The sequence below is a fragment of the Artemia sp. Qi Xiang Cuo genome, chromosome 13 (genome assembly GCF_049724085.1).
Source record: "Artemia sp. Qi Xiang Cuo chromosome 13, ASM4972408v1, whole genome shotgun sequence".
NCBI classification, from domain to species: domain Eukaryota; kingdom Metazoa; phylum Arthropoda; class Branchiopoda; order Anostraca; family Artemiidae; genus Artemia; species Artemia sp. Qi Xiang Cuo.
In genome coordinates this window covers 46,642,637-46,658,077 of record NC_142806.1, presented here as the reverse complement: position 1 = coordinate 46,658,077, position 15,441 = coordinate 46,642,637, and the positions used below count along the sequence as shown (strand labels likewise).

The following is a 15,441-nucleotide window of genomic DNA, read 5'->3' as shown; positions in this document are numbered from 1 at the left end:
TGAGATAGCCATTTTATTCAAAGTTGTTGAAAGGTCCGGAAATTATATCTTTGAGAATGACATTCCCTCCACAGCCCTCAGGGTAAGAGTTGTAAGTTATGCCCTGGGGGCATATAAGGTTTTTATTGAAAGCTTTATCATAGAAACTTCAAAAAGGGCTTATTTAATTGGAAATTGAAAGGACTAGTGCCCTTATTAATAATCAGAAGTGATTGGAAGGCAACTAACCTACTCTCACACTCTCCATTTCCCCAAGTACATTCAATCAAAAATTTGAGATATCGATTTTGTTCAACGTAGTTGAAAGTTCTGGAAATTAGTTTTTTGAGGATGAAAACCCCCTCCCCCCAGCCCTCAGGACAAGGGTTGTAAGTTATACCCTGGGGGCATATAAAGTTTTTATTGAAAGCGTTGTCGTAGAAACTTCAAAGGGGCTCATTTGATTGGAAATTAAAAAGGCTAGTGCCTTTCTTAATAGTTGAAAGTGATTGGGGAGCAACTAACGTCCCTCTCACGCCCATCATTTCCCCAAACACATCCAATCAAAATTCTGAGATAACAATTTTGTTCAACTTAGTTGAAAGTTCTGGAAATTAGGTCGTTGAGGATGACAACCCCCTCAAAGCCCTCAGGGCAAGAGTTGTAAGTTATGCGCTTGAGGCATATAAGGTGTTTATAGGTAGCGTTGTCGTAGAAATTCAAAAACGGCTCATTCGATTGAAAATTGAAAGGGCCAATGCCCTTTTTAATAGCCGAAAGTGATTGGAAGGCTTGGCATTTTTATAGTAAAGATTGATGTGGGTACAGTGTATTATTTTTTTCTCTTTTTTGTTTCGAACAGGGCACTTCGTATCAAAGGAGTCTTAGGAACTTTGAAAAAGGCTCGTTCGATTGAAAATAAAAAGAGCTAATAGTCGAAAGTGATTTGAGGGCAACCAGTGCCCCTCCCACGCCCACCCTCCTATTTGCCCAATATTTTTCAAAACTAAATGTTACCTTAAGATTAAATCCAAATGCACTGTCTTAATGCTAATTCCCAATAAGACATCTCAACAGTATTCCAAGAACGACTGAGGGTATTATGTTCAAACTTTTGGGGCTACTTCTGCTCTTAAAATTTAACCAAATCAAAATAGCATAAGTGTATCCAAGCTATCAAAGAAAGTAAACAGATTTTTTTTACGAATGGTATCAAGTTTTCTATTTCAGGTCAACTAAAGGAGGAGTGATACTAAATTAAACACTACTATTTGTATCCGAATTTTTAAAACGTTGTGTGTTGTTAAAAATTGCTGAAAATGTTTCTCTAGTATACAAATAGCAGGCCAGACTACAAAGTCTTAAAAAAAAAAGATTTAAAGAAATATTTTCTTTTTCCCTGAAAAGACTATGTCAATATAAAACGAACAGAAATTAATTAAAAAAACTTTTTCTACAAAATAAGTTTTCCAAAGAAAAGTGAAGAACCCCATTAAACCAAAAATGAGCAAAAATAAAATAAAAAAATTCCACCAAGCGTGAAACTACCACAAATCAGCATCGGTAAATAAATGAAACCCAATACGAACAGAAATGACAATAAATAACCGAGTTAAACTCATAACGAACAGAAGTTAATATGAGTAGGGCTCAAAACCGAAACCCCTTTGCCTTCCCAAGGTCAGAACATAATTTGCTCTGTACTGAAAAAAACACAAATGAATGTGCATTGTCAGTTTAATATACATATATTGATATATAGTAATCAAAATAATAATATTATTTGATTTATTAAAGTTATAAAAGTAAAAACATTTATATTTTTTCAGTAAAGTGCAAGTTATGTTCTGACTGTGGGATGGTATATGCCTTTTTAGCCCTACTTATATTAATATCTGCTCATTTTGAGTTTGACTCTGTTATTTATTTTCTTTTATAGTCGTACTGGGTTTCATTTATTTATCGATGCTGATTTGTGGTAGTTTCACGCTCCGTAGATTTTTTTTATCTTATTTTTGCTCAATTTTGGTTTAATGGGGTTCTTTACTTGTCTTTGAAAAATTTATTTTGCGGAAAAAGTTTTTTTTAATTAATCTTAAAATAAAACTTATACTATACTGAGATGTATGAAGACTCAGTCCAGACATGTAATGGTGTAATGGGTAGGGGCCTTTGCTCTTCCCACTAGATCACAATTTCTTCCCACTAAATCAATATAATTTTCTTACTTTTTTTTATTTCTGTCCCCTTCCTGAAATAACTTTCCGCTCAAGTTCTTGGCTAACGCTGTGAAAGGTACAATAGTATTTTCTCTCATTTTTTTTTTCTTTCAGTTCCTATTTGAATTAGCCTGACGACTAATAGGCCACATGCGGTGTCGATAAAATCCATAGAGTTGTTCATAAAGCTAATAGCGTTTATCCTTAAACTTTCACCAAGCAGTTTGCGGTGCCCGGAAAAAAATAAAACTTTATTTAATTTATTGCACAACGTCAACAAAGACAAGCAATAATGTAGAAGGGTTAAATTTTCTAAATGAAATAACTCGTTAAGGCAAACGATCACCTTTTTCTTTAGCCAAAAATAAGGCACGTTGGTGTTCTTGGTAAAACCATATGCTTGCCAAACAAATTTCATTTTTTCACCGCAGGGAATTGCTGCAAAGTAAATAAAGCCAAAATACTCGCCTGAACACTCACAAACCTTGCGGCATACATTTTATGAAGAACTTTACTTTTTTGAGTTATGTGAGCCAGAGAAACATAATTCAAAAAGCTGAGGATTGACCTATGCTCTCTTACTAAGCCTCCGTGAAAGGGGGAAAGGGGTTTGAGTCTTAGTTTCGCTGGTTATTTGGTTTGTAAGGGGGTCAGTGGCGCGTCTCTATAAGCTCATCCAGAGTCGATATAGCTCTAAATAGGTATCTGGAGAAACCTGGGGAAGGTAAACTGGAAGGGGGTGCGAAAGTACAGGATGCCTGGCCCCCATTGTGCTTCCTGGCTAACGGAGCATGAAAAGGAGATCAGCACCGTCGGAAGGTACTGTAAACTATAACGTCTAATGCTGTATTCTTTCCCTTTTTTATCTTTTCTCCAAAGTTTTAAAAGTATATTTGCGACAACTTTTTAGGTGAACTTCCGGAGGCAGCCTCATTGTAGACATTTATTTATCATTTTTTTACCTTACGACACTGTCTATCTTCCTAACAAACTGTACCATAAATTTATTTCCGAGTTTAATTGCTATAGTTCAACGATTTATCTGTAGATAATATCCGAATATAAAACTCGGATCTAAGCAGTAAAACACAATATCACTTCAATCCTGTGTCAGTTTCCACAGAAAGAATTTGATAAATTTACTATTTTAATTTTCGACGGTTGACATATTTAATTTGAAAAGCTTCGTTATAATTATTCGTCATCAACTGGGCATTTATCCAGTGGTGATCTAGTTAAAAAAAAAATTATTGGTTGTTCATGTCTAAAAATTTATCAGGTAGCCTATTAATACACGTCTATAATAATTTATGGAATACAAAACTTGAAAAAAAAAATCCTTTGTCTTTTATTTAAGCTAAGCATTTTAGTTTACCTGATATAAATGTAGTGCTTGTACTATATCTTATTGAGTAAAAAAATTAATTCTTTCAGATGAAAGCAAAGAACAATATTTTTCTTTCAAATGAAAGTAAAGAATAACTGCCGGCGTATACGACAGGCAGTCGCTGCCTCCTCTCTCTACGCTAAAGTTTGACTAGTTCTTTCTTGAAAACGTTTAAAATACAACAAATATAGCTAGTTAGTTACTGCAATTGGCTTATTTGAAGTCAATGGGAACTCCAAATTTGATTGTTTAAACCAAATGCGAAAAATAAACCTCTCTATTCCCAGGGTATCTATCTCTATTCCCAGGGACTAAAGCGCGCCAGAGCCCCCTCCCCCCTATAGAGGACAATTTCTGTCAGTCTTTACGGTCTTTACCTTCAGTTTAGCATTTGTAAGTTCTTATAGTGTTGACTACAAAAAAAAAAAAATAATAATAAAACCTATCAAAGCTGAGAATCCATCCGATACTTTTGACAAAAAAGGTTGGTACTTTCCCATTATCCGGGCCTCTCGGCTTAATCACTATAGACTGGCAATTATGAAACCCGTTTTGTGAGGTCCTAACTGTTGTAGAGCAGGCAATGATAGCAAGGTTTTCATTGCGTATACGATATCAAACTGTGTTTTTTTTGATTTTAGGGGAAGGGAAAGGTGTCTAGGTTAGGTTAGGTATTTAATATATGCATTGCTTTACCCCCCCTCCCCCTAATGTGTAAATATATAGCCCAAATTTTTTCTAAACTATTATATATTCATCCTATTTTATTTCATTAGCATTAACCAAACTTGACTTTTTAGTGGCCCGGATAATGGGAAAGTACCAAAAGGTTAAATGAAGACACAACTAAGGCATGATTGTATTTAATTTTTCTACTCAAATAATTTTGAACACATTGTCGAATTTCTTTTCTTCTATAGTGCATGTTAATCATGACCGTAGACTGAATCAATTAGCCATTGAATCAATCATTCATAAACCTGTCACAGGTTCAGTTTCAAAGAAAATATAAAGGCACTAAAAACGGACAAAGCCGAAACAAGTAACCACCATGTCCTATAATAATATTATGTAGTTTTGGTTAATAGCACATTTGTATTTGCCTTCAATTCCCCCGTTCCTTCAGAAAATCTTACCTAGATCTTGAAATACAGAACACTTGATCAGCAAGTTCCCTAATTTAAGATTCTACAGGCGAGTCCCAAATAACGATGTATTATTGGCTTACTCAAATTTCCCACCTTACTTACCGCCTGTTGTGCGTGGTGATTCAAGTTATCGACTTCGCTCAAAACAGAAACGCCATTCGAAACTGTTGATTGAGGTAAGGAATGTGATACCAGCCAGGCGTCTACCATCGATCTTGTCGCTTTTCTGAAAAGGAAATTCTAATAGAAAACAGAGCTTGAATGAAAACATATTGAAAAAAATGATTAAAAGGCCTTTGGGAACATTCCCTAGAAATAAAGGCTAAGCTCCCTTGAACTCTTTGAAAGGAATAAAAAAATTGGTTGGAAGAGTTTATAGACAACTGGGTGAATTAATAATCACAGTAAGAACGTTCTTAAGGTAAAAGGGAGCAGGAGAACAAAATGTGGGTACTCTTCTATTAACCGGACTCTTTTATATAGTACAAATGAAATGTCAAACTTGAGACGCGACAGTTACCAGGACATATACATGAGAGATACTCGAACATAAAACAGTTGTTAGAGTGGAATTGAGTGAAACGGGTGAAACTGGGATATAAACAAAGGCGAGAACTGTATTTAAATTGTTTTTATTGGGGGTTTAGGGGGGGGGAGGTACCTAGGTTAGCTTAGGTTACATATTTAATATATGGCACGTTTTACTTAACCACTGATCCTTAAAAAAAAACAAAAAAAAACTGAACTTTGCCCAACACCCCCCACCCCCTAATGTGCATATATATAGCCCAAATTTGTTTCTAAACTATTATATATTCATCCTATTTTATTGCATTAGCATTAACCAAACTAGCATTATATAAAAGAGTCCGGTTAATAGAAGAGTACCCAAAATTCATATACAATGGCCACGTTTCATATAAGGATACAAGCCGAATGCCATATATCTTTTATGTACACAAGGGGACAAATTTTGTAGGGTTAGTTTTGAGGATTTGAACTAAAAACAGAAGCTAAAACAACCTTTTTAAGCTTAAAAAAAACTGAAATTAAAAAAAGGACGTTGTTCTTTCAATTTAGAATGATTAGTTTAGCAAAGTTTCTCCAATGTATTTTTTTGTGATTAACATAATAAAAAAGTCATTATAGAGGTGTCTGAAAAATTGGCTTAGGAATTATAATCACTTCCTAATTATGACGTACTATGACGCATCATATTAGGGACCACTACTAATATGAACTCATCGCATCGTTATGGCAATTTAGGCAAAGAGACCAGTGGGCACTCTTCCTCCCAGTGCTCCTTCCATTATCCCCTAAGCCTAAAATTTCCTCCAAACAAAAATTGGTTTCTCCCAAATCTCCCAAAAAATTAACGTTAACTAATATTAACGGTTTGCATTTTGCGTTAACGTTCGTGCATTTACGAACGTTAATTTTCGGGCATATTTCGCGAAATTTCCTTTCGAGGAGAGTCGGGGAAACCTCAAAAAGTTTGGGGATTGTGGAAGCACTGTTTCCACCAATTTTGGTAGTCTCACAGGACATCTGAAAATATTTTAAACCATTCCAGTCTGACCTGGGACGTCCAACCTTTCTCTTAATAACTTATAAGCTGTTTGGTAAAAATATTCCAGGATTACAAAAGAATAATTGGTACTTATCTGTTATAGCCACCCCACTCAAGAAGTGAAGTTTGGTTAACCCTAATGAAATATACCAAAGTATGATGAAAATATAATACTTTAGAAACAAATTTGGGCTAAATATTTGAAAAATAGGGGGGTGAAGTATAGAGGGTCTACGTGCAAAATGTCTTAGGTACATTATTCTGCATATTATGAAGTAAAATTGTTTTCTAACTTCACACTATCCAAATAATTTACCCACCCCCTAATGTGCAAATATATAGCCCAAATTATATAGTCCCATCTATTCTGTCACTTTTCTTTGTCTTGTGCCACGCTAAGCTGAAAGAAACTAACGAAAAAAAAAACAGTTCTACGGTGCGTCAATGGAGGAAGAACTTGAGTGGGGTCGCTATAACAGGTAAGTATCAAATATCTAGTTTTTGGTTGCTATTGGTCAAGGGTCACCCTTTAATAGGTTGCAGCTACCGCTGCAGCCACAATTGAGTGGGTTCAAAAAAACAAGTTCATATAAAGTAGCGCTCAACACTTCACCACTAAGCTCTAAGCTGAAATCTGAATGTATATCTATTATATTCTCTGTTCTATATTTAACTAAAAACGACCCTGGGTGTTTTTTTCATCTGTAAATAAATGAAAGCGACAAAAAGGAAAGTTAATCAAACTGTGAATTTTATTCATTGTAACTGATATTTACTTTACTAACAATTTTGTTTCCCCAAAAGTTTTTTTTTTAGAAAAACGTCACAAACCTCTCGAAGGCCTTTGATGGGCCATTCAGATTCGCAAATGTTAGATATAAACCAGTTTTCTCAGTTGTTTGGTAAATTTTTCGGACTTTCTGTCCACATAGACAGAATCACATAGACAACATGTGTATAGTATCACATAGACAACTAACCAGTCTCAATTCAAAAGGTCCCATATTACAACACATAACGTAGGTAACCGAGCAAAAGAAAAAAAACTAAAAAATGTATCCTGTTTCGGGCCTGAGCAGGAGCGAATCTCCAGCATTTTTATTGGGGGGGGGGAGGGGGGAGGGGGGGGGGGGGGGGGTGGGCAAGAAGCGTCCATATCTGGATAGTCAAAGGGCATAGGATGTATAATACTTTGTCTCCACATTATTGGGGGGAGGGACAACTGCCCCCCCTTACCACCTCCAAACGACGCCCCTGGGTAATAGTCATTGTTTTTTACATTTCCTTTATAATACAAATTATTTCAGGTCTTCGAAACACAAGAGACGAATTATTTTTGTATCAATCAAACAGCTATTCTTGGACATTAAAAAAGTAAAAATAATGTATTTGGACAGATATTAAAGATAAAAATATTACCGATATTCAATCTTTGTATTTCCATTACTGTAAATTTCTATTTTATATTCCTCTTTGGTTAATGGAATAATAATAAAAAAGTGAAATAAATCTATCTGTGGCAAAAGAAAAATGAGGCACGTCTTTTGAATTATCAGATTAATACCGCTCTCAACTTTAAGAGACAAACAACAATTTCATGACTCCTTAAAAATCAGGAGTTTCCAAAATTAGATCTCAAGAGAATAATCATTGAGTTGAACAGAATTAAAGCTACGCCATGCAATAATGAGCCCAAACATTTTCATTTTCTATATTCAATATCAGTCATGACACCAATTGACCCTAACTTTAGAAGACGCTAAAGGACTTCAAGCACACAGCTTCATGTTGCAAAGATCACACTCCCAAACACCACGAAAACACATTAGAAGGCACTCAGTTGATGAGGAGAGAGAGAGACTGACAGAGAAATGAGAGAAGGAATAGAACCGAGAGGGAGTGAGATAGAAAGAAAAAGAGAAGAGAGAGAATCATAAACAAAAGTTTCAAAACCCTTGACGGTGGGTTCCAATTTTTTTTCAGGAGCAGACAAGGGGTGGTTTTAGATAATTATAAATTGGGTTGCTAGGCAGATACTATGTATTTGCCACATTGATTTCCCAAAATTTTTCATAAGTGTGGGATCATTGAATCCTAAGATGTATTCCTCCCTCCATAGGTCCAGTTATGTTAAAGCCGTATTTGCACAGTCTCGTGAAAATAATCTATAATGTGTATAAGTTCCAAGACACTACACGGCACCGTCCGTCCCAATATTCAACACGGCACCAAATAATCAGTCAGCTACAATAATATTGGCTTAAGCACCCAGAAATAGAAGAAATATTAACAAACAGAGGAAACAAAAAATATACGAAAAGAAAAAGCAAACAAACACTTTTCTATTTTCTTAGTAGCTGAATACAGCCTACGGATTCAACCATTAGCAGTTTTCAAGACAGAGAAATTTGAAAAAGATCAGAAAAAATTTGAAAAAGATGAAAAAGTGAATAGATCACTGATTTCGCAAATTTTATGAGTCTCCTTGCAAGTTGACAGTCAAATGTTTATCCTATAATTCAATCTTCTTCTTTTTCCGAATTAATAATAAAAAAAAATTGTTCACAAAAGAAGCTTTTCAAAGAAAAGTAAAGAGCTACATTTAACAAAAGATGACCAGAAATAAAGTCAAATCATAACTCGAAATTAAAACGAACAGATATAAACCATCAATGAACAAATGAAACAAAAAATGAGCAGAAATGACAATGCATTACACATTTTCCACAGATAGAAGAAGACCTAACGCCTCACAAGCCTTCTAAAGGCCAAAGCGTCATTTGCTCTTTACAAAAATCAAATAAAAAAACGAATTTGTTAGACTAAAAGTAAGGATCAACATTAAAACTTAAAACGAATGGAAATCATTCCATATATGAGGGGACATGTCTCTTCCTGAATCCTGACTCATTATGAATCGTTAGCCTAGGGCGTTTATTTGTTTGTTTTATTTAATTTTCGATCGTTTTTCCAATCATACCGGGGAACCCGCCTCTCCTCTCCGTGAAATCCCTTTCCCATGAACAATTCCTCCCGCGGCAAATTCCCCCACAAAAAATTCCCTATTTCTTATCATTTTTCGAATCATGCCGATAATTCTACCCCTCCCCTTCCCCCTTGGAGAATTTCCACACACAAAATTACGTATATTTTCTAAATAAAAATACTATACGTAAACAATGGACAAATTGCATAATTCGTAGCCGTTCCCCTCCCATGTAATTTTCCACAGAAAAATTCCTCCTGGACTCCACACAGAATATTCCCCCCGTGGGGAAACCCCCTAGAAAATTCCCCCGAAATATTTCTGTATGTTTCGCAATAAGAAATACTCTATGTAAACAAAGGGGAAATTGCATAGCTTACATCCATTTCCCCAGGGGTTGTGGGGGTCATGTCATCCTCAGAGGCATAGTTATTGGACCTTTAAATTATGCTGAATCAAATGGCTATCTTATAATTTTGGTCGGCACTGAAAACACCATAGAGTACTTGAACATGTTTTCAATAACCGCGTGATTTCAAAGCTGTACATAAAAGTGAAAATACAAGTTTGCTCCTGTATTTATCCAGCCAATTTTGGGTGCCAACTATGGGGCACAATAGATCACCTTGTATTTTGGTTCATCCCCTGGAATCACTTATACCGTTGCAAAATTTGTACACCAAAGACGCAATAACACAAAATTTGATTTTTCTCGACTAAATGTTAACGATGGACTTTCTTAACTATCATATTAGTCCATTAGTAATAATTCGGGAATTAAACAAAATTCTAATCTACGCATTTCCAGTCTTTGAATATTACTCTGGAAAAATTGTACATACTATCCAAGAATATTTAATTCTTTAGTGATGCGTACGCATTGGGGTGGACAACAACAAACCAAAACCGAATACAGTTGTCTGTGGATGCAGTCATCGATGGGTGTAATTTTTGGTCACCTTTAACTAAAAGGCGTAAAAATCCTGTCTTGCAACTCCAAAGTACAAGCACAATTAGTACAAGTTCAAAAGAAGAAAAAAAAGGATCTATGTTCAGTTACGACTTACGAGTAAAAAACCAAAATTGATGTTATGTATGTTTTATGTCAATCTAATTGTTTATACAGACCCCGAAAACCTGAATTTGCTTACACAGACCATAGCAACAATATTGAACCTGTTATTATCCTAGAGCAATAAACCAAACTGACATCATTCAGATCGACGATGGCGTACACTGTTCAAACAGACCATGAAAATTTGGCAAAAGCGTGCATAAAAAAAGAATCATCATCCAAAATTATAAACTTAAAAAACTAAACAAATATCTTCTCAGTTGTTCTCTGGTTCTGAAGGATTGGTATCATTGAATTCATTGGATTTCAACAATTAAGCGGTGTTCAAATGCATTGACATTTCAGATTTCAGAAATGTCTTTCAGATTTCATAAAGTGCAGACTTCATAACACCAGGGTTGCCACCCCTAGTGATTTATCACTATTTCTAGTGATTTTTATGTTACCTAGTGATTTTTTTTCTAGCTAGTTATTTATAGTGATTTTTGTTCTAAAACTAGTGATTTTTTCCTAAATCTAGTGATTTTTCACGATATAGCGCGTAGATTCATGATGAAGGTTTACCTACATTAGGGGGGTGGGGATAAGGTTAGGTTAAGTAACTTTACCCCCACACCTCCCTAATGTTCAGCTATATAGCCCAAATTATATTATTATATAAACTAAAGTATTATATTTTCATCATATTTTGGCATATTTCATTAGGATTAACACAACTTTTTACTTCTTGGGTGTGCTCCGTATAATTAACAAGTGCCTCTTTATTTTTAGAAAGCAATAAGAAGCGATGCTTATCCAAATTTTTGAAGAGTGGGACACATTTTTTCCACGGAATTATAAAAAGGCCATTTTCAAAATTGTCGCAGGTATCACAGTAATGATACTAGCTCAACTAGAGTAAAAGAAAAACCGTTTCTATGTTTTTGGGGAAAAAAACTGAGGTTTTGGATCGGCAAGGAAAAAAAATTAAAGAAAAAGAAAATATTTCAATTAGATTACCGATAACCTATTTTCAGTGATCGGGGTGTAAGCCAAGGGTACCAATTCGGGAACAAGGAGGACGCAAGGATTTTGTTCTATTTTCCACATAAAGATGCAAAAAGGTATTTCTCAAAATTTCAAGGGTATTTTTCCACATCTAGGGGGTAATTTTACCCCATTCCTGTAGGTGGGCCTGTATAGAACATGGTAAAGAAACAAAACAATTATTAATTACAATGATAAAGAGTATTATAATTTTAGTGATTTCTGGTACTAATCTAGTGATTTATTTGCTGATTTAGTGATTTTTTCAAGAATCTAGTAATTTTTTGCTCACCAGATGGCAACCCTGCATAACATCCAGACACGGACAAGGGTTTAGGCATGAAAGTCGATATAGAATTCCACGTCAGCGCAGGTTTACGGGTTTTTTTTTCTGTCAAACAAATGGGACTAATCCAAATCTACCACGGATTAAAATAACTTAGAATTTTGCACAAACATCAACTTTTTTGCCGCACACTGAAAATTATGCAGGTTTAAAAAGTATATTTCTGATCTTTTAAACAAATTGAATTAAAAGAAAACAAAGTTTTTCTGATGGAAGTAAAGAGCGGAGTTGAAACTCGAAAGGAACAAAAATTATTGCTTCGCAGTTTGTGTAACATATATTTACAAGCTATCTTAAATGGACTCAAGATATTTTTCCAATATTTTTAGAATTACGAAAACTCATAACTAGTGCGTCACTGAAAATTTAAAACCAACATAAAAAAGAGGATATTCTCCTAGGAGTGGAAAATAAAATAAAAGATAAATAAAAGTTAATCTAAGTTCAATAAAAGTTCAATAAAAATTATCTAAGAAAACAAAAGACTAATTTGTAAAGTTCTCAATAATCTTTCACCGGTCAGAATATCAGTAACTTTTAGTACACAGTCTAAATTCTCTAAAAAAAAACTCAGGCAACCTAGTTTTTAGAGTTTATTCAAATTTTTTTTTTTATTTATATTTGTTCGTTTTTAGTTTTCGTAGATATAGGCCTACACCTTACAAAAAGACCTTTGTCTAACTTAGGCAATGAAACTAAAAAATATCAGTTTTCGTTAAAGTGGTGAATTAAATATAGGTTTTACTTCCTACCTCTCTTGAGCTTCTCAATGAAATACATGAAACATTGACACGTAATTGAGAGTCCAGAGGTGTATATTATCACCGCTACCTTTGGGAAGTTCAAGATGAAAATTTCAATTAATTTTGAGCAAAATTATACTTTTTATGCAACATATAAGGTTCATTTACTTAGTGTATAGCACCAGGAAAATTTGCACAAAAAGTGACGCTTATATCTATGTTTGCATTCCTGGATTCCTAACAGAATTTCACCAAAACCGTATATTCTATTCTTCCTCAACAAATTCAACTTTGCTCTTCACTGCTATGAGACCAGTCCTTTATCAGACACATACACTAACGGAGAGGGAGAAAATGTGCCAAAGTGGCAAAAACCAGGCAGCGTTTATCAAAACAGCGAAAAACAAAAAAGTATGTTTCTAATCTAAACAATGGCTTTTCAGACAAACTGTCTGATATATTTTAAAGAAAGCAGTAGAGCAGCCCGGTGAACAAAAATTTCTGGAATTGGCTCAAATATCAGCAGCTAAAAATCTCTGAAAGCTTCATTTCCCTGACTCAACTTCTTTCTTTGAAAAACTAGAAAAAAATATGCCCAAAGAGCAACTTGTTTACCCTTAGGCAGCTACAAAGGGAGTTATTCTGAATAATTTATGTTCTACTCATTTTAACAGAGAGCAATTTTTTTCAAACATCTCCATCGATCTTTGCGACAAAATGATTGCTATATTCAGAAAGAACACCACACGGCCAATCTAAAGGGCTGTTCATTTCTTGGCTATCTCTTTATGGACTTTAACCATTTTACCCCCCTTCCGACAAGAATTTCGCGTAAAGATGTGTTAATACTAAAATAAATGGAACCCATGAAACTCAGGAATATATGAAAAACATGAGGTTTGTCCAAGTTCACCAAGTAAGCCTCTTCGGGGAGAAAATTGGAGACAAGACTTTGACAGACTTAATGTTCATCTTCTTTCATGATAATATCCATCTTATGAATTTAAATTTTACAACCTTAAATCATGACCGAGAGGAATAAATTACCTTTGTATGCCCCTTTCCTAGAAAATTCTTAATTATTAGAATTCTCTAAAGCAGTGGTTCTCAAAGTGAGGTACGCATACCTATTGGGGGTACGCAAAATTTTTTAGGGGGTACGCAGCCGGTCAACAAAAAAAATAAAACAACCCTTGAACTCTTGGACTAGTAATTTTATTTATATTTTAGCTATAGTTTACTTAGTACCGGTAACTGAGAGGGGGTACCTAAAATGTTATTTGGGTAAAAAGGGGTACACTGTCTAAATAAGTTTGAGGCTCAGACGATGTTTTTCCCGTGATTGTAAGGAAAAGATAACTTAGAACGCGCTGTAGCACAATGAAAGAAATTCTGAATATCAGGCCCGAAGTCAAAGACGACGGCCCTTTTCAACTTCGGGATAAAAGATGAGGGTCTTATGTTATGTGACTCTAAGAGAGTTAATTCTAGGAGAATTAGAAATAATTTTCACATTACCTTAAGAAATAATCCATGCTAAAATCAGGGTGTTCGTCAAGCCAAGCTTCGACTTTTGACCAATCAGGATCATTAATCCAGCTATCTCGACTCCGCAAGGAGTCCTGGTTTACCTCCTCCAAATTTGAAGTTCCAAAAGTGTTTCGTAACACTTCTGCAGTCATACTCTCAGATTTTGTGACAGACCCTGAAAGAAGTAGTTCAATGAAAGATAAATGATAGATCAAGCGATGAAAGAACATATATATCGACTCGCGCTTTCGATCCTTTCAGAAAAATCACCAAGAATCACAAGTCACTGATCACTATGAATACGCATTTTATTTCGTCATACCCAAAATGAAAGAGCATATCTCCATCTTTTTTCTAAATAAGTTAACAGGTGGGAAAGATTCCTTTAGTAGACCTTCATCCGCTGACAATCTTTGCAGAGTCACACAACTAGAGAAGAAAATGCCAACAATTTAATCAGTAGATACAAACAGCTAAGCTTGCACGAGCATACTACTAAACAATGACAAAAAAAGTAGAAAAATAATCAATAGAACTAAATAAATGAAAAGAAGCTATTTAAAAAAACTTAAAGTGAAGAATTAGAGGATTGGAAGCATGTGCCGAGTTAAACGTATTAACTACATGAGTCATGGGAGATCCGTTGTAATTAAAAGTAAAATGTGTACCCTGATGAAACAGGTCCCGTTATCAAGTCGATTAACAACATGAAAAAGACAACAGAAAAGTCGCTAGGTAGACATGTTGCATGTTTTGATTTTACTCCACTTGTCATCTAGTGGGAAATTATGTTCACCCCTTATTTTCTTTCTTTTTTGCTTAGGTGCGGGGGAGGTTTAGGAATACATTTCAGTATTTATGTTACTTACATTGGCTCCTAAAATAAGTAGTTAGATGGCGGATCGTTTTTGTTTCATGTTGGTGTTAAACATAAAACTAATCAATATTATTGTAGGATATTCTTATAAGATTGGCTGCATAGTAATAAATAAAGCATTTTCCTTCGTCATTAAGTTAAAGTAAATTAAGAATTAAAATCAATTGGACTTCTGAACTGCCCTAATAAACCCATTTGTAAAGCGCGTATCTCTTATCTTGTTTTTTTTTTTATCCCACAACATGAACACAAACTCCTGACCCAAGATTAAATCTCATTTAACTAATAAATAATGTAGGCCAGGGACATGTGCATAAGGGACCTCCGGGATGGAGTAATACCTTTTTTTCTCCTGCCTTTGGTCTCATATTTTCTCGTTTGATCTTCTTACTTTTCTATTTTGTCTGAAGATTTGTGTCTTACTCGGCGTAGCTTCTCATTTATTTATTTGCTAAGTTGACACATCGAGCTCTGCTCTCTATTGGCAAGGGTTGCAATTTTCTTGCAATATGTTTTTATTAATAATTTTTATGTCATGTACCTATACAAAAGATT

The 15,441-nt window shown here is 34.8% G+C and overlaps 1 protein-coding gene across 1 annotated transcript in view; it reads right to left on the bottom strand.

The window, feature by feature from the left end:
- The window catches only part of LOC148945341 (dual 3',5'-cyclic-AMP and -GMP phosphodiesterase 11-like), a 256,119-nt gene that overhangs the window by 213,293 nt on the left and 27,385 nt on the right, over positions 1–15,441 (bottom strand). The window contains exons 2-3 of the mRNA XM_089099013.1: positions 13,998–14,184; positions 4,836–4,959 (exon numbers count right to left, since the gene is read on the bottom strand). Coding sequence (XP_088955139.1) covers positions 4,836–4,959; positions 13,998–14,184 — 311 coding nt within the window. The remainder of the gene's footprint in view (positions 1–4,835; positions 4,960–13,997; positions 14,185–15,441) is intronic.